We start from the raw sequence: 14021 nt of genomic DNA on the forward strand, positions 1-14021 counted from the left end.
CCAATCAAATTCCTTTACTATTGATCACACAACAGTCTCAATTGGACTGGATTGGAAATCAGACGAGGCACCCGATTGCTCCTTATCATGAAACGCTCCTCCTTTATGATCCTCCCATTGGCAAAAGAAGGAGGGAAAGACCCAGGCAACAGTTTTATCAATATATTAATCATATCATATCGCCCAACAACCGGCTAACTGCCAAGGACATTTACATACTTGCACAAAATATGACTCTATGGCGAGAAATAAGCACGTCACTTGTAAATTTTACTCATTGACTCCCTTGTCTCTCTGTTTGATTTATGTAAAGCTTAAGTTAAATAAAAGATGATGATGATTATGGTCATTAATAATGGTTTTTTCGAAGTGACTGGCAATCTGTAGGTTTAATCATTTTATATGAAACATTTTAGTAGTAATTTTTGAGCATTCTTCTTTATAATAATAACATGCATAATGGTAATGGTTATTTATTTATACATAACATTTGCAATATATATGAGATGCTGTCATGCTCCCAATTCAGTGCAGTTGCACTGAATTGGGAGCATGGCTTGAAAAGAAGTTAACAGACATCATAATGTGGAAAAAACAGCCACAGCGCACACCATAATAGGATGCAGGACTCCTTTTATTGCAGTGACTGCAGCAATCCTACTGGGCAGACACGTTCCGAAAGCGCACGATAGCGATCAATGGGAATTTTGAACCATTCTTCCTGTAGGCATGTAATGAGATGTTGCGGTGCTCCCAAGTCCGTTGCACTGTTTCACTGACTTGGGAGCATCACATTTATAACATCCAATTGATACCGGCTACAAACACGTGGCTCGTTACATGAAACGGCGCACCATGGAGGTGTCCTTTGACTACTTTCCAAGCAGTGTATATAGTTAAGAAAGTCATTTTGCCCCTTTACAAGGCCTCTATACAACCGCAAATAGACTACTGTATAAGCTGACATGCATTTAGTAGTCCAGGTGGGTCATATCGAGACGTGGTTTCCTGAATTCCAAGCAGATGAAGAAAATCTGGAAAGGTTGCAAAGAAGAGTTATCGAGATGATATCGAGATTGTGAAAGGCAGATTATGAGCACAGATGAAGAATATGAGTAATGGAGCGAATGGCTATACTAAATAGTGGTGTCATATTAGCGAATGGATAATATGACACCACTATTTCTCCTATTTCTCGTAAATAGGAGAAATAGTGGTGTCATAATAGCCTTATTAACTTCTAAAAGAATATTATAGGATATCGCTAGATGACTTTTTTCGTTATATGGAAGGTAAGGAGAGGACATCCGTGAGTCCACTTCTCCTCCTCTCCTTCAAAGAGTGAGAGTTAGATTTTTCTCTCACAGAGCAGTGAGTGAGTAGAATAGTTTGTTCAAGTCGGTGAATACATTTAGCGTGAATGAGTTTAAGAGAAGGTATATCAGCTGGTGTGGGTGATGTGTGGCCTCCCTCGATGAGTCCTTGACTCCCTGGAAGCCTCTAATCATGAAAATGATGATGATGATAATAATAATAACAATGATATGTGTGGGAGTAATCTTTCTATATGTTGCTATCCGATAACTACATTATAGTTCTTTTTCCGTTACTTGCTTTCGGTATTCATTCGTTTTGCTAAATTATTAACTACAGTGGTTAAGTTCTCTGTCATCTGCTCATCTTCCGGAATTCCTTCTGGTTTGGTCTTAGATCGTTAGCCAATTAGCTCATAGTTGCTTGTTCTCCTTCTTTAGTTTGTTTATACTGCAGTACGTGATTTTATGTTTATTTCATTTGTGTAACCGAGTTTAGCATTTTTTGCACGTGTTTATTATCGATTTTTAGGAATATCCTTCGAATTTCTTGTTTAAGCATATTAAGAATTTCTTTTACTGATTTGTTGACGGCCTGACTTCTACAAGTAAGGATTTCATTATGCTTAATTCTTTATGAGTCATTTCGGTTATATCCGGCATTTTGAAGAGTTGCTTTTTATTGAGTGATTTTCAGAAAACCAATTTGCTTTCCAAGTGGTTTCCGATACTCCAGAAAAATCTTGTTGTAGTTGCAGCCAAACACATAGCACATAATCGCTATGAACAACAAGTTTCTTATCACATGGCTGCATAATACTTCTATATTATTTTTAGTAGTTGATTTTGAGCAACAGTTGTTGCACTGGATTAAAATAATTAAAAGAGAAAAATAAATCGTGTGTGAGTCTAACTATTGCTTGGCACCAAGAAGCGAGGATTTTCGTAAAATCTCCAACTTTGAATTTACTTCTCAGATTTTTATAAAGTTAAACACTACTACGTTAAGTTAATATGGAAACTAGTGCTAAAATTAATAAAATAGGCAGCAGTACTATATTGTATTCATTCTTAGATAAGGTTTAGTACAGATTATAATTAATATTATTATAATCTGCATAACACGCGATTGGACCGCTTAAAGTAAAAGAGCCTTTGATTCTAGTCACAGAGTACAGGAACTTTGAATAAGCCTTTCTTCGACCGGTTCTCGAGGTAATCGATCTCTAGAAACGGAAAAATCAGAATTTTAATACCAACTTAAGAAAAGGCTCATAAAACTCACATGATTTCAGAGGAATAAATTTACCTCATTTGTTAAGGGAGATGGCGTCAGTTGTCTGCAGTACTCCCTTCACCGGATTCCGCTTAAAATCATTGATAGTTTGGGCCAGGCTAGTTATCTTTGATGAGCTCTTGGTGGAGATTGAGTGCCTTTAATAATATTATTACATAATTGCAGTTTACAACGCTTTCTCCCATCTCAACAAAGTTTGATAAACATTTATCTTACAGAGTGTTTACAAATATTCGATTTAAATATTATTTTTTCTGTTTAGTAGAAACGTACAGCACAAAGTACAGTCATTATTTAAATAAATACACATATTACTAGCACTAGCAATAATAAATTATTATTGGTAGTAATTTTTAATTATAGAATAATGATAAAATTAGGTAATAATATAAATTTGTTAATAATAAATTTTGTAATAATGAATAATGATAAATGTCGGCTAAGACAAAAAATTATTTATACAAGGAGAGTAAATTATATGTAAGATAAAATTTAATGTCGTGAGAAACATCTTCAAGGATATACGTACAAGGGAAGTGTTCTATAGATAACATTGAGGATAGATATAACATCGGTTACGGTAATGTGACCAGAATTGTTAACTGGTAACAGCATGTAGCATCATAATCGAACTGTCTTCGAAAGTAGATTAAGATTTTGTAAAGAAAGTGGAAACATTATTTTCTGCTTGCGTTTTGGTGTATATGTGTATGTTTCCTTTAATCTCCTATTTACTTTACTTTCTGTTTTTCCCCATTAATAATAATAGTAATAATTTATAATACCAGGAATACTCAAATGAAATTTCGAAATATTTAATTATCAAAGTATTTCGTTTAGATATGAAAAATAGATAAAAATAAATAAATAAATAAATAAATAGATTCGGCTATTAATATAACTGTAGAACTTTCTGATCTGTGAACGTTATTTGTGCAATCAGGTAAATATTGAAATATTAAAAGACCAAGAAAGAGATGCAAACGAAGCAAAAAATTATATTGATACTCCTGTCAGACTTCACCTGAATAAATAACCTTGTTAGATTCTTTAAAATGGTAAATTAAGAAACTGTCCAAACAGCTAAGAAAGTGTCCATAACAACTATAAATAAGTTGATCAATAACCAGAAAATCAGAGAGCTCCTAACTATTAGCAACTTAGTTCATTCTCCTCAGAGGTCTTAAATGTCAGTTCTGTTTTCTTACGCTGAAACTTACTTTTATTACCCAAGGGAGGATTTTTTTTTATGACAATGACTTATCAGAAACTGTGGACGTGTCCAACGGATATCGCAAGATTTTTCTTAATTATCAAAGTCATAATACTGCTTTTAAAAATGTAATTATACAATTGAAAATATAAATTAGAAAATAGGCCAGTGTATCCCTGTGAAAGTAATGTTTCTGTCCACGTCCATAGCGCTAGGCCGCCGAAGAAAACCATTCTAAGTTCAAATCTAATTACCGAATAGAGGAATTTTTTTTAACCTTTCTTCGGCCGGTTCCAGAGTTAGTTGATCTCGAGCACGTGCAAGTTGGTGTTTCTCCCGGAAACTCAGGTTTTTTGTCATACCGTCAACTCAAGAACAAGGAAATCGACAGTATGACTCATATTATTTCAGACAAGAATATATTGTGTTATATTTAAGAGACACGAGATGGCAGCACTTGTCTTGCATCTTCCTCTTCACCGAATGCCATTTAGCATTAGCAATAGTTTTGGACTAGCTATTGTTGATTGGCTATTGGTGGAGAGCAAGACTGCCTCCTGTGTCTCTAAAAGTTAGACAACACTAAAATGGCCATCCCTACTCCCTATAGGGAATAAAAGAAGTTAGCGGAATGAATTTTTTTTTAAAAAATATAAAATATAAAATTGAAATTTAATATGAAATACAAGCAGGGGCGGCTCGTGCATAGTCACTGTGGAACTGCAGTACCCCAAATTATTCTCGATATATAAATATATTTATTTATTTATTTATATTTGCTCGGTAATATTTCATTTTATCATCAACAATCCTATACAATTCTCTTATTTTGTATTAAAAATAATAAAAATCCATCTTGTAACACTTAGGAGGGCGAAGGACGCTAGCAGCACTGTGTTTACCGCAGTGTCATATTGCTACGCGCGCAAGCATATGCACATCATAGTGAGATGCGAGCTATTAGCGTAATGTGGCACTGTCCGTCGCGCAGTTCCACTGTTGTTTATATGCAGTTTGCGCCAGTAGTAGAGTGTTCGTAGTGCTTATCGTGTTTTCTTTGTCTCTTTAAATATTTGGACATCACAATAAAAGGATTTAATTGTAATCTCCAAAAATTGTAAATCCCTTCCTTTAATTACAATTAAAGGAATGGATTTTATTTTTAAGTAATTTTGAATTATACTAAAGTGTATAATTTTATCGATAATAAACAATATTTTTTCATGATTATTTTTTTTTAATTTTTACCATAAGTTTGATATTTTATCCAAACACTGGTATACTGTGCTTACAGTTGGTATGTATATTTCGAAAGTTGCAGCACCCGAAAATTTCAAGCCACGAGTCGCCACTGAATAGAAGAGACAATAAGAGTAAAAAAAATGCTTTTACATTTTACTTTTTTACCAAAGCTGGTAAATAAAAACGTTAAATCAATTTATGAAAATCAGATGTGTTTGTCAATTTGTTGTCTGCTAGAGGTTGAAGAAGAGTCTGTCTTCCTTTATCAATCAAAAAACGTTGAAATTATTTTTCATTGTTTAGTTCTTTCCTCCACTGCCATCAAGTAATACGGTTTATGATATGAGAAATGTCCCATATCAATGATTGCGGAAATATTTTTATTTCGCTTTTATTTATTTATTTATGGGGGATAAATTGCAAACATCCTTTGCGGGATATACGAGGGTGGTCTGAAAAGCTTTCGGCCTAACAATGAAAAAACGAATTTATAATTTCAAAATTATTTTTATTTTTCAACATAATCTCCCTTATGACTAATCATTTATTCCCCTAAGATCTGCAAAATACCTCTCTACAGCTGCAATCACTTCTTGATTCGAAGAAAAAAACGATGACCAGCGAAGAAAAGTTTTAGTTTTGAAAAGAGACAGAAGTCAGAGGGAGCCAAATCTGAGAAATAGGGTGGATGTTCCAACAATTCATAGTGCAGATCCCTTAATTTTACCATTGCCAAAACACCTTTGTGGGCAGGTGCATTGTCCTAATGAAAGATGATTTTTTAATTCTGCAAACCGGGTATTTTCTCACGAATTGTTTCGTCTAGTCTGGTTAAAAGATTGGAATAATATTCCCCAATTATTGTTTTACCCTTTTCAAGATAATTAATAAACAAAATGCTTTTATCATCCCAAAATACCGATGCCATGACCTTTCCTGCTGATGTAACCGACGTTGTCTTCTTTGGCGCTGAACAACCGACTTCTGTTCAATGTTTTGACTGCTCTTTGGATTCTGGTGTGTAATGGTGAATCAAAATCTCATCCATAGTAATAAATCAGCGATATATTGTTTGTTGTTATTATCCTTAATATGTTTTTAAGTACAGGAAAGCTTTCGAAACTTAAAAATAAATAAATAAATAAAAGTTACAATATAGATTTACTTAATCTTTTCCGTAAATATATATATTGAACAACGATATTAAGAGAGATTAGATATTTTAATAAGATTCAATGTATAACTTCAGATAAATAAGCAAGTGATGGGCCCACCGACACTTGAGAATTGATTCAGGATAATATACCATTGACAGGATTAGAATTCTTTCTTTCACGAAACAACATGGAGAAGGAGATAGAGGTGAGTAAATAACTTGAGAAAATAATAGAATTATGATTAAAATGTTAATGGATGCCATGATGATGTGCAGCAGAAATAATATAGAGCTCGCGCTTATGATATACGTTTTAGAAACTATAATAATCCGTGATGCTTAATGGTATTTAACGCCAATGTGCTATCAAATATCTTTGGCTTTCGTAACCGTAATTTTAGGATAACATTTAAGAAATTATCCAGATATAATCAAGATATAAGGTAGCGTAATTTTTATATTGTAACTTGTACCATATCGTGTTATAAAGGGGAGGCTGCTGGTTGAGTATGCCATGTTATATTATATTATGTGTATCTTGACCTAAAGAAATGGTCCCAAGCAGTTTTATTTTGCACAAGATTATCAATAACATCAAGGGATCTGTAGTGCACTCTATTATGATCCTAAACGATAATCTAATTCCTTTTTTAGTTGTCTTGTCAATATGATTCCTGAACTTAAATACATATTAACCCAACTACTCAAATTCTTGTATTCATTAACTTTTTCGAAACCTATCCGTTATTACCAAATGGCATTTGCTTGAATATTTTAACATCTCTTTCATTCTTTTAAAATCATTCTGAATAGAAGTGAGATCATTCAAACAACAGACTGGTCTAAGCAGCTTCTACGTCATTCGGATCACGTGTTTCTTTGGGAAAAAATCAAATGCTATTATTATAAAAGAAATTTGTCAGTGGCTGTTATCTAAATAGTTGCGCTTTCTATCGAATAATTAAAATTTCAAAAGTTCGAGAGGGAAATATTTTTTATGTGAATAGTGAATAGTTTATTAAACAAAGTTTTGTGTGTTTGTTAGTATTATTATTTTTATATCTTTTTTTTTTAATTTTTTTCAGAGTTCACCAAATGCAGAGTCCATCATACCTCGAAAGCAATGCATCTTGCCACAGTGGATGAGGGTCAACAAACATCTTTTACCACTCAAGATTTTTGTATTTTGTTGGTTCGCAGGTAAAGATATATTTCTTTTTCTCATTAGTTTCTTCTAAATGTCATTCAACAAGGGATTTGATAAGGAATTAAAACACCACGAGTGCATATTTTAATCCCTTATTAGTCCGTACATATCCTGTGGGCGACAATGCATATCTTTTAATGATAAATAAATAAATATATATATACAGTCATCCCTGGACTTATGTCGAGGTTCCGTTCCATCCGGCAGGACGTAACTCGAGTCGGACATAAGTAGATACATTAAATTAACAGAGTTATGGGGATTAGGGACTTAACTGTAATAAGCATACTGTTATTTTAATTAGTTTGGAGGTAGAAACATGACCTTGAACTTAGTGAAATTCACCGCTATAAGACGGATGACTTGGAGCATTATCTAGAATTAATAAAATTCTAAATTCTACATTTTCTTTCAGACAATAGCTTTCCATTTCACTCACGTAACGGTGAATTAATTAAGGCATCCGCAAACAATTTTTGAGTCCTCCAGGATTTCTTATTTCTCCGATAATGAACTGAAAGAGTATGCTTCTTAATGATTTTGATGGCTCGTGGATTCTGACTGTGCTATATTTCAGTTTATATCCAGCCACATTACGCCCTAACAGAATCGTAACACGGTCTTTAAGAGCTTTGAAACCAGGCATAGGTTTTAGCTAATTGTCCTCTCGGGCATTTTTTTGCGAAACAAGGACGTCTCATCCATATTAAATATGGATGAGACGTTCTTGTTTGTATAAAAATTGGATAAAATTATTACGGAGGAAAATTATTTGCTGTGACAAATAATTTTCTTCCGTAATAATTTTATCCTATTTTTCGACAAACTCCTTGGCAGCCTTCTCAGCACTTGCAGATTCCCATACATTTTCACATTATGCAGCGCAAAACGCTGCTTGAATCTCACGAACCAACCGGAAGAAGCGTTGAATTTGTAGTTATAATTCTGTTCTGCTTTCTCATTGTGGATCAGTGAGAAAGCAGAACCTGCGTATCTCCTTCAACATGTTGAAGAGGCTTAATGCTTTAGCCTTCATGGTCCTAATGCTAAGGGGTATGCGCTTTTGGTTCAGATCCTCTATCCATGATCCAAGTAGCTTTTCCATATCAGCGATAGGACCTTGTCGTTACTTCGTTACTATCGTCGATTTAATGGAAGAAGATCCTTTCACAGCATTTATGATTTTATCGTTAATTTTCAAACTGGTCGTCACTGTAGAATGAGACCATCCGAACTTGCAACTTCGTTTCAAGATCAATTGCTCGCCTCTTTTTCTGTGATTCTTCACTAGGTTTTTTGATTGTGCGTGTAGGGGCCATGCGAAATATTTAACGATAAATACACAAATAATCCATTTCTCAAACACAAAATCAACAGGAACTGTTGAAGACACGTTCCGACTGCCGAAGAAGGTTGCCGCTGTGCATGATACATCTGAGATGTAACCGTATACATCTCTTAGTGAGATGTTTTTTACATTATGGGACATACTAAGAATAGTGATCAGATCTTTATCCACCTTTACAACGAGTTGCCCTGGTGTTGCACTACCTTTAGACTTGAACTACGTTCAGGTGCAAACTTAACTGTTTTGCTTACTTGGGAGAAGGAGTAAAAAAACCAAGTTTATAAAATTACTTGGTATCCTTAATATATATTATCCCCTAGGTAAAAAACTTTTCACACACACACACACAAACACACACATATATATAAAGGTAATGTAATTTTTATATTGTAACCGTACCATATCGTCTTATAAAGAGGAGGCTGCTGGTTGAGTATGCCATGTTATATAATATTATGGGTTGTATATATATTAAGACTTGAAGACTTGCTATCGAATTAATATCAGTTACTAAATTCAAGTCTTTTAGCTCTTGAATTTCAATGGATCAGACCTTTTTCTTTTCATACACTTCAGACTTTTCTCTCATCGTCCAAGATCTGAAAACTTTGAACTTCCAAAATTAAACGTTTTCCAGTTATTATTGATAAAATCAGTAACGAACACTGTAAAACTGGATATTGAAAAAGAGTGCACTCATTATTTCACGAACATCCCTTAAATAAAGGATTTCTCATAATAGTGGTAGTGAATTGTAATGGAAGTAATATCAAGTGTAGCTTAAAGATAAAAGGCATGTATTGACATTAAATGGAATTTTATTTTACATATTAGAAGTATGAAGTTTTGAATATACTTGCAATTTTTTTACGTGAAAGTGATGTCACATTTGGTATCGGATTTGATAATGGTGCCGGAAACAGAATGAGCTACATGGTTTTTGAGGAATGTTTTTTCTCTGCCACTATTTGTGAAGAAGGGAGTGTAGGGAAGGGGAGGTTGAGATACCCAGAAAATGGCATTAGGTAATTTATGAACAAATCCAAAACAGGGGAACAATTTGTTCTTCTTAAAATAAATAGAAAATACTTGACGTAAATCTTAAGCACTCTTATTAAAGTTTAACTTTTTGGTTACTTGATTAGAAAACAGAATACATTTGGAGTTGACATAAAATGTAAATCCTCGGTAGTATAGTGGTTAGTATCCCCGCCTGTCACGCGGGAGACCGGGGTTCGATTCCCCGCCGGGGAGGATTTTTTTTTTCGTCTCACTCCATTCCGTTATTAACGTCATTAACACTTTCATTGCCAAGCTGAAAATTGGAATTTAGTGTGGTAGCCAAATTTTTTTATATTTTTTTATTTAGTTAGCGACGTCCACGCGATAACGCGTGGTCGACCGCTTGGTGAGGACTCGCATCGTGTGATCGCGCGATATCGTTCATTGCCAAGCTGAAAATTGGAATTTCGTGTGGTGGCCAACTTTTTTTTTATTTTTTTATTTAGCTAACGACGTCCAAGCGATAACACGTGATCGGCCGTTTGGTGAGAATTTGCAGCGCGCGATATCGCGTGATTGGCAATGAACGTGTTAAAAGAAATAAAGGTAATATGGGAAGTAATGTTTTACTTTTCTTCTTCTCCCCCACTCCCCCAAAAAATCAATTTATTAAACATGCCACTAAACAGAATCAAACACACGCACACGACTATATACAAATAAATATCGATTATTATTATTATTATTATTATTATACATGTATCTCCGTGGAGTCACAGAACAGCTATCATGCCTCTCTTTGAACTTATTCCCTGTCTAGGAACTGACAACTACCTCTGACAATCCGTTCCACTTATTCACCACTCTACAAACAAAGAATCTAGTCTGCACACCCATTCTAATCACACTCTAAGATAACTTCCATGGATGACTCCTTGTTCTCCCCCTTACTACTATGACACAAAATAAACTTTAAAACTTTTGTGTCGATCTTATAGAATCCCCAGTAATTTATACCATTCCTATCACGTCCCCTCTCTTCCGCCTGTTAACCAATTGTACAACCCACATTCCCTCAATCTATCTTCATAGGGAACATTCCACAGATCTGTCACCAGAAACCCAGGTGGCCAAAATCTGTTCACAATAGTCAAGATGGGGGCCGAATCAGAGTCTTATAAAGAGGGAAAATAACCTCCCTATCTTTACATTTGGTAATTGTAATGCCAAAATGTAAAATGTATTCTTTCTAATTGTAAATATATTATGGAGAATTGGGCATTGGGGAGGTAAGTGGGAAATCTCTATCCACCATCACTCCTAGATCCCTACACGCGTCAGTTTCCTGTAATCCTGTACCATTAATATGGTACAAGTATGTAATCATTTCATCCCTAAGTGCATTTATCTTACATTTTGCAACATTAAATTGATAGCCATTGTCCTTTATCCCCACTGTCGATTGTTTAAAGCATCCTGAAGGATATCTACTTCCCTTTATCAAGTATTACCCTCCCCAGTTTCACATTCTCAGAAAACAACTGAATATTATTCCCCTTAAATCTTCCTCATTAGCATAAAAATGAAAGAGTTGTAAAAGTTTTGTACTAAAAGAAAGCTGAATCTTCATTTTTGGAAATGAAATGGTACTGGCGGATTTATTTGTACTATTAAATAAAATATAATAGGATAAAATTACAATATAACATATACTGTAAATTGTAGAGTACTTATGTGCAGCATGTAAATAAATTGAATATTTTTTGTGTCATTCTAGGTTTCCTCACTCTCATATCTTTCATGGTAATTCATCTGAAACAACTGGGACTAAGTATAGCTGAAACATCCGCCATATTTACCTTCCTGCCGATCCCGCTTGTGTTAGGCCCCCCTCTGGCAGGGATTTTGGCTGACAAAATAGGAAACTACAAACCAGCGCTTCTCTTTGTCCTAGGAATGGTTATTATCTTTGCTACTGGAATCCTCTTCATTCCTCCCATTCGACCACAAGAGTGTGAGCCTCCGGTTTCCATGGTGATCTGTGACCCTTCTAATGGTAACCAAATAATGCTAAACACAGACAACTGTGATACTTTTCCTGTTCGCAATTCGACCAACTATCGGATTTCTGGCTGTATCGTACATTGTTCCAAAGAGGAAAACAGGAATGAGTGGAACGAGACAGAATTGTGTTTGGGCGATGAATACCAAATGATTTGCGATAGGGTTAGCCTGAACAGTACTGTCAGAAGGGAACAGACGTTAACTCTTCGTGTAAATAACCAAACCCAACATTCTCCTTGTAGATATCCTACAGAACTTCTAATCTGGAACAACTCAGTCGTGTCGGGCAACAAATGTTCTGTGCCTTCCCTTAGTGACAACTGTAGTCTCAATTGTCCGCTCCTGGAAACGAGCACTTTGAATAATAGCCAAAGTGACCAACAGAAACCGAGTTGTGTTCCCCGATGGGAAGACAAAGTTACAACAATCTCTTTGTCCTTCGTCTTTGTAATTGGGTACATCCTCTTCGTCAATATCTGTTTTAGGTTTATGGATGTCACTACCGTCATGTTAATGAAGAAATACAATAGTAACTACGGACGTGAAAGAACTCCGTCTGCCCTCGCTACTGTAATCTTACCACCACTTTCTGGCTACATAATCGATGTTATCAGTGAAGGAACGGGTCGATCCAACTATTCACCAGCGTTCTACATGCATCACGGATGGGTTGTGCTTGGAGCCATTATGGTGATAATAATGGAAATGGACACGATTGTTCCTTCTAAAAACATGTCTACCCAAGCGGTGCACTTATTGAAAAATCCAGATTTTGTTTTATTTATGTTCGGTTTGTTTTTCCTTGGCACAATATGGGGTTTCACAGAGAATTTTTTAAATTGGTTCCTGGAAGATTTGCACAGTTCTAAGTTGTTAATGGGGCTGACGAACACTGTGAGTGGTGTAACTAGCTTCTTCGTGTTGCTGGGATCTGAGTGGCTGATGAGCAAAATAGGAAAAGTAAATATTATCATCTTATCGTTTTTCTTAAACCTCGTCCGCTGCGTCGGTTATTCATATCTGGAAAACCCCTGGTGGGTGTTAGCATATGAAACTATTAAACCGTTTTCCCTCCATCTCATGTGGAATAGTGTGGTCAATTATGCAGTCAGTTTGGCACCAAAAGCTCTGTTAGCCACTGTTCAAGGGACTATTGGCGCTGCACACTTTGGAATGGGTAAGTTAATGAATATTATTATAATTATTATTATAATAGAACAAATACTCGTAAGTAGCCAATTCAGTTTTTAATTAATTCCAAGGAGGCATTCTTATATGATATCCCGCCTTGGGCATGGATATTTGTGATAGGTCTGTGGAAAAACAAGTGGTGGTGGTCGGCGGTAGATGGCGTTGGCGTAGTTAGTGGATTGAGTGGTGGAGACAGAGTTGTACAGCAGGTGCCTTTTCTCGATGAGTCTTTGGACTCATTGGAGGTGTCAAATAATAATAATAATAATAATATCCCACTGTCTTACCTACCCTCCCCCAATGTCCGCTTCTCTATAATATACTTACAATTAAAGAAAAAATAATACATTTTAAATTTCGCCATTAGAATTTCCACTGACGAGTATTCACACTAGTAATTCACATTCACAATAATTCACAATTAATTATTTCGCCTCTTATTTTACTGTGTTCTGATTTGAATAAAGGTTCAGTTTATAATTATTTATTAATCAAGGTAGTATTTACTAATGTATATAATAATTAAATAGATAATGACTAATAGCTTCACTGTCAAAATTATTAATTTTAATAATTCTTGTTTTAGTGTGTAATTTTTTGGTTTAAAATAATGTGAAGAAAGTACAAGGGGGGGGGGGGAATAGATTACGAATTGACCACGAGAAAACAGGGGTAATCTTGAGCGGAAAAACAGGTGCAGTTTGACCTGAACGTTTCGAGTTTCACTACAATTGAGCTGTATTGCCGTTCATTCAAAAGCGAACGTGCTATACTTAAGATATGCTGTTCTTCAAGCGATGCATACCCCCGGAACTAGTACAATCTGCATTTGTATTTCGCTTAAAGCTAAGATTTGGCAATAGACTTTTGTAATCTACTTAATGCGACGATGATGTCATTCTTGATTATAAAGCAAGTTAATAATGTTGTCTATTTATAACTTGCGAATCCATTGAATAAATCTAAACTAATAAATAACCAATTTTTA

At 35.0% G+C, this 14021-nt stretch overlaps 1 protein-coding gene and 1 non-coding gene across 4 annotated transcripts in view; both read left to right on the plus strand.

The window, feature by feature from the left end:
• The window catches only part of LOC150109170 (major facilitator superfamily domain-containing protein 6-like), a 32966-nt gene that overhangs the window by 10706 nt on the left and 8239 nt on the right, over nucleotides 1–14021 (plus strand). For 2 of the 3 annotated variants that reach the window (XM_090411821.1, XM_090411831.1), the window contains exons 3-5: nucleotides 6315–6427; nucleotides 7307–7421; nucleotides 11556–13019. In XM_090411821.1, coding sequence (XP_090267947.1) covers nucleotides 6410–6427; nucleotides 7307–7421; nucleotides 11556–13019 — 1597 coding nt within the window. In that variant the 5' untranslated portion in view covers nucleotides 6315–6409. Of the gene's footprint in view, nucleotides 1–2940; nucleotides 6428–7306; nucleotides 7422–11555; nucleotides 13020–14021 lie in introns of those variants that run through there. The other variant, XM_090411840.1, reaches the window with a different exon arrangement.
• Nucleotides 9959–10030, plus strand: TRNAD-GUC (transfer RNA aspartic acid (anticodon GUC)). The gene has a single exon. It is a non-coding gene; the product is annotated as a tRNA-Asp (tRNA).

This window comes from Typopeltis vanoorti, chromosome 2 (genome assembly GCF_054136105.1).
Source record: "Typopeltis vanoorti isolate ZY-2024b chromosome 2, IOZ_Tvanoo_1.0, whole genome shotgun sequence".
Taxonomy (NCBI): Eukaryota; Metazoa; Arthropoda; class Arachnida; order Uropygi; family Thelyphonidae; genus Typopeltis; species Typopeltis vanoorti.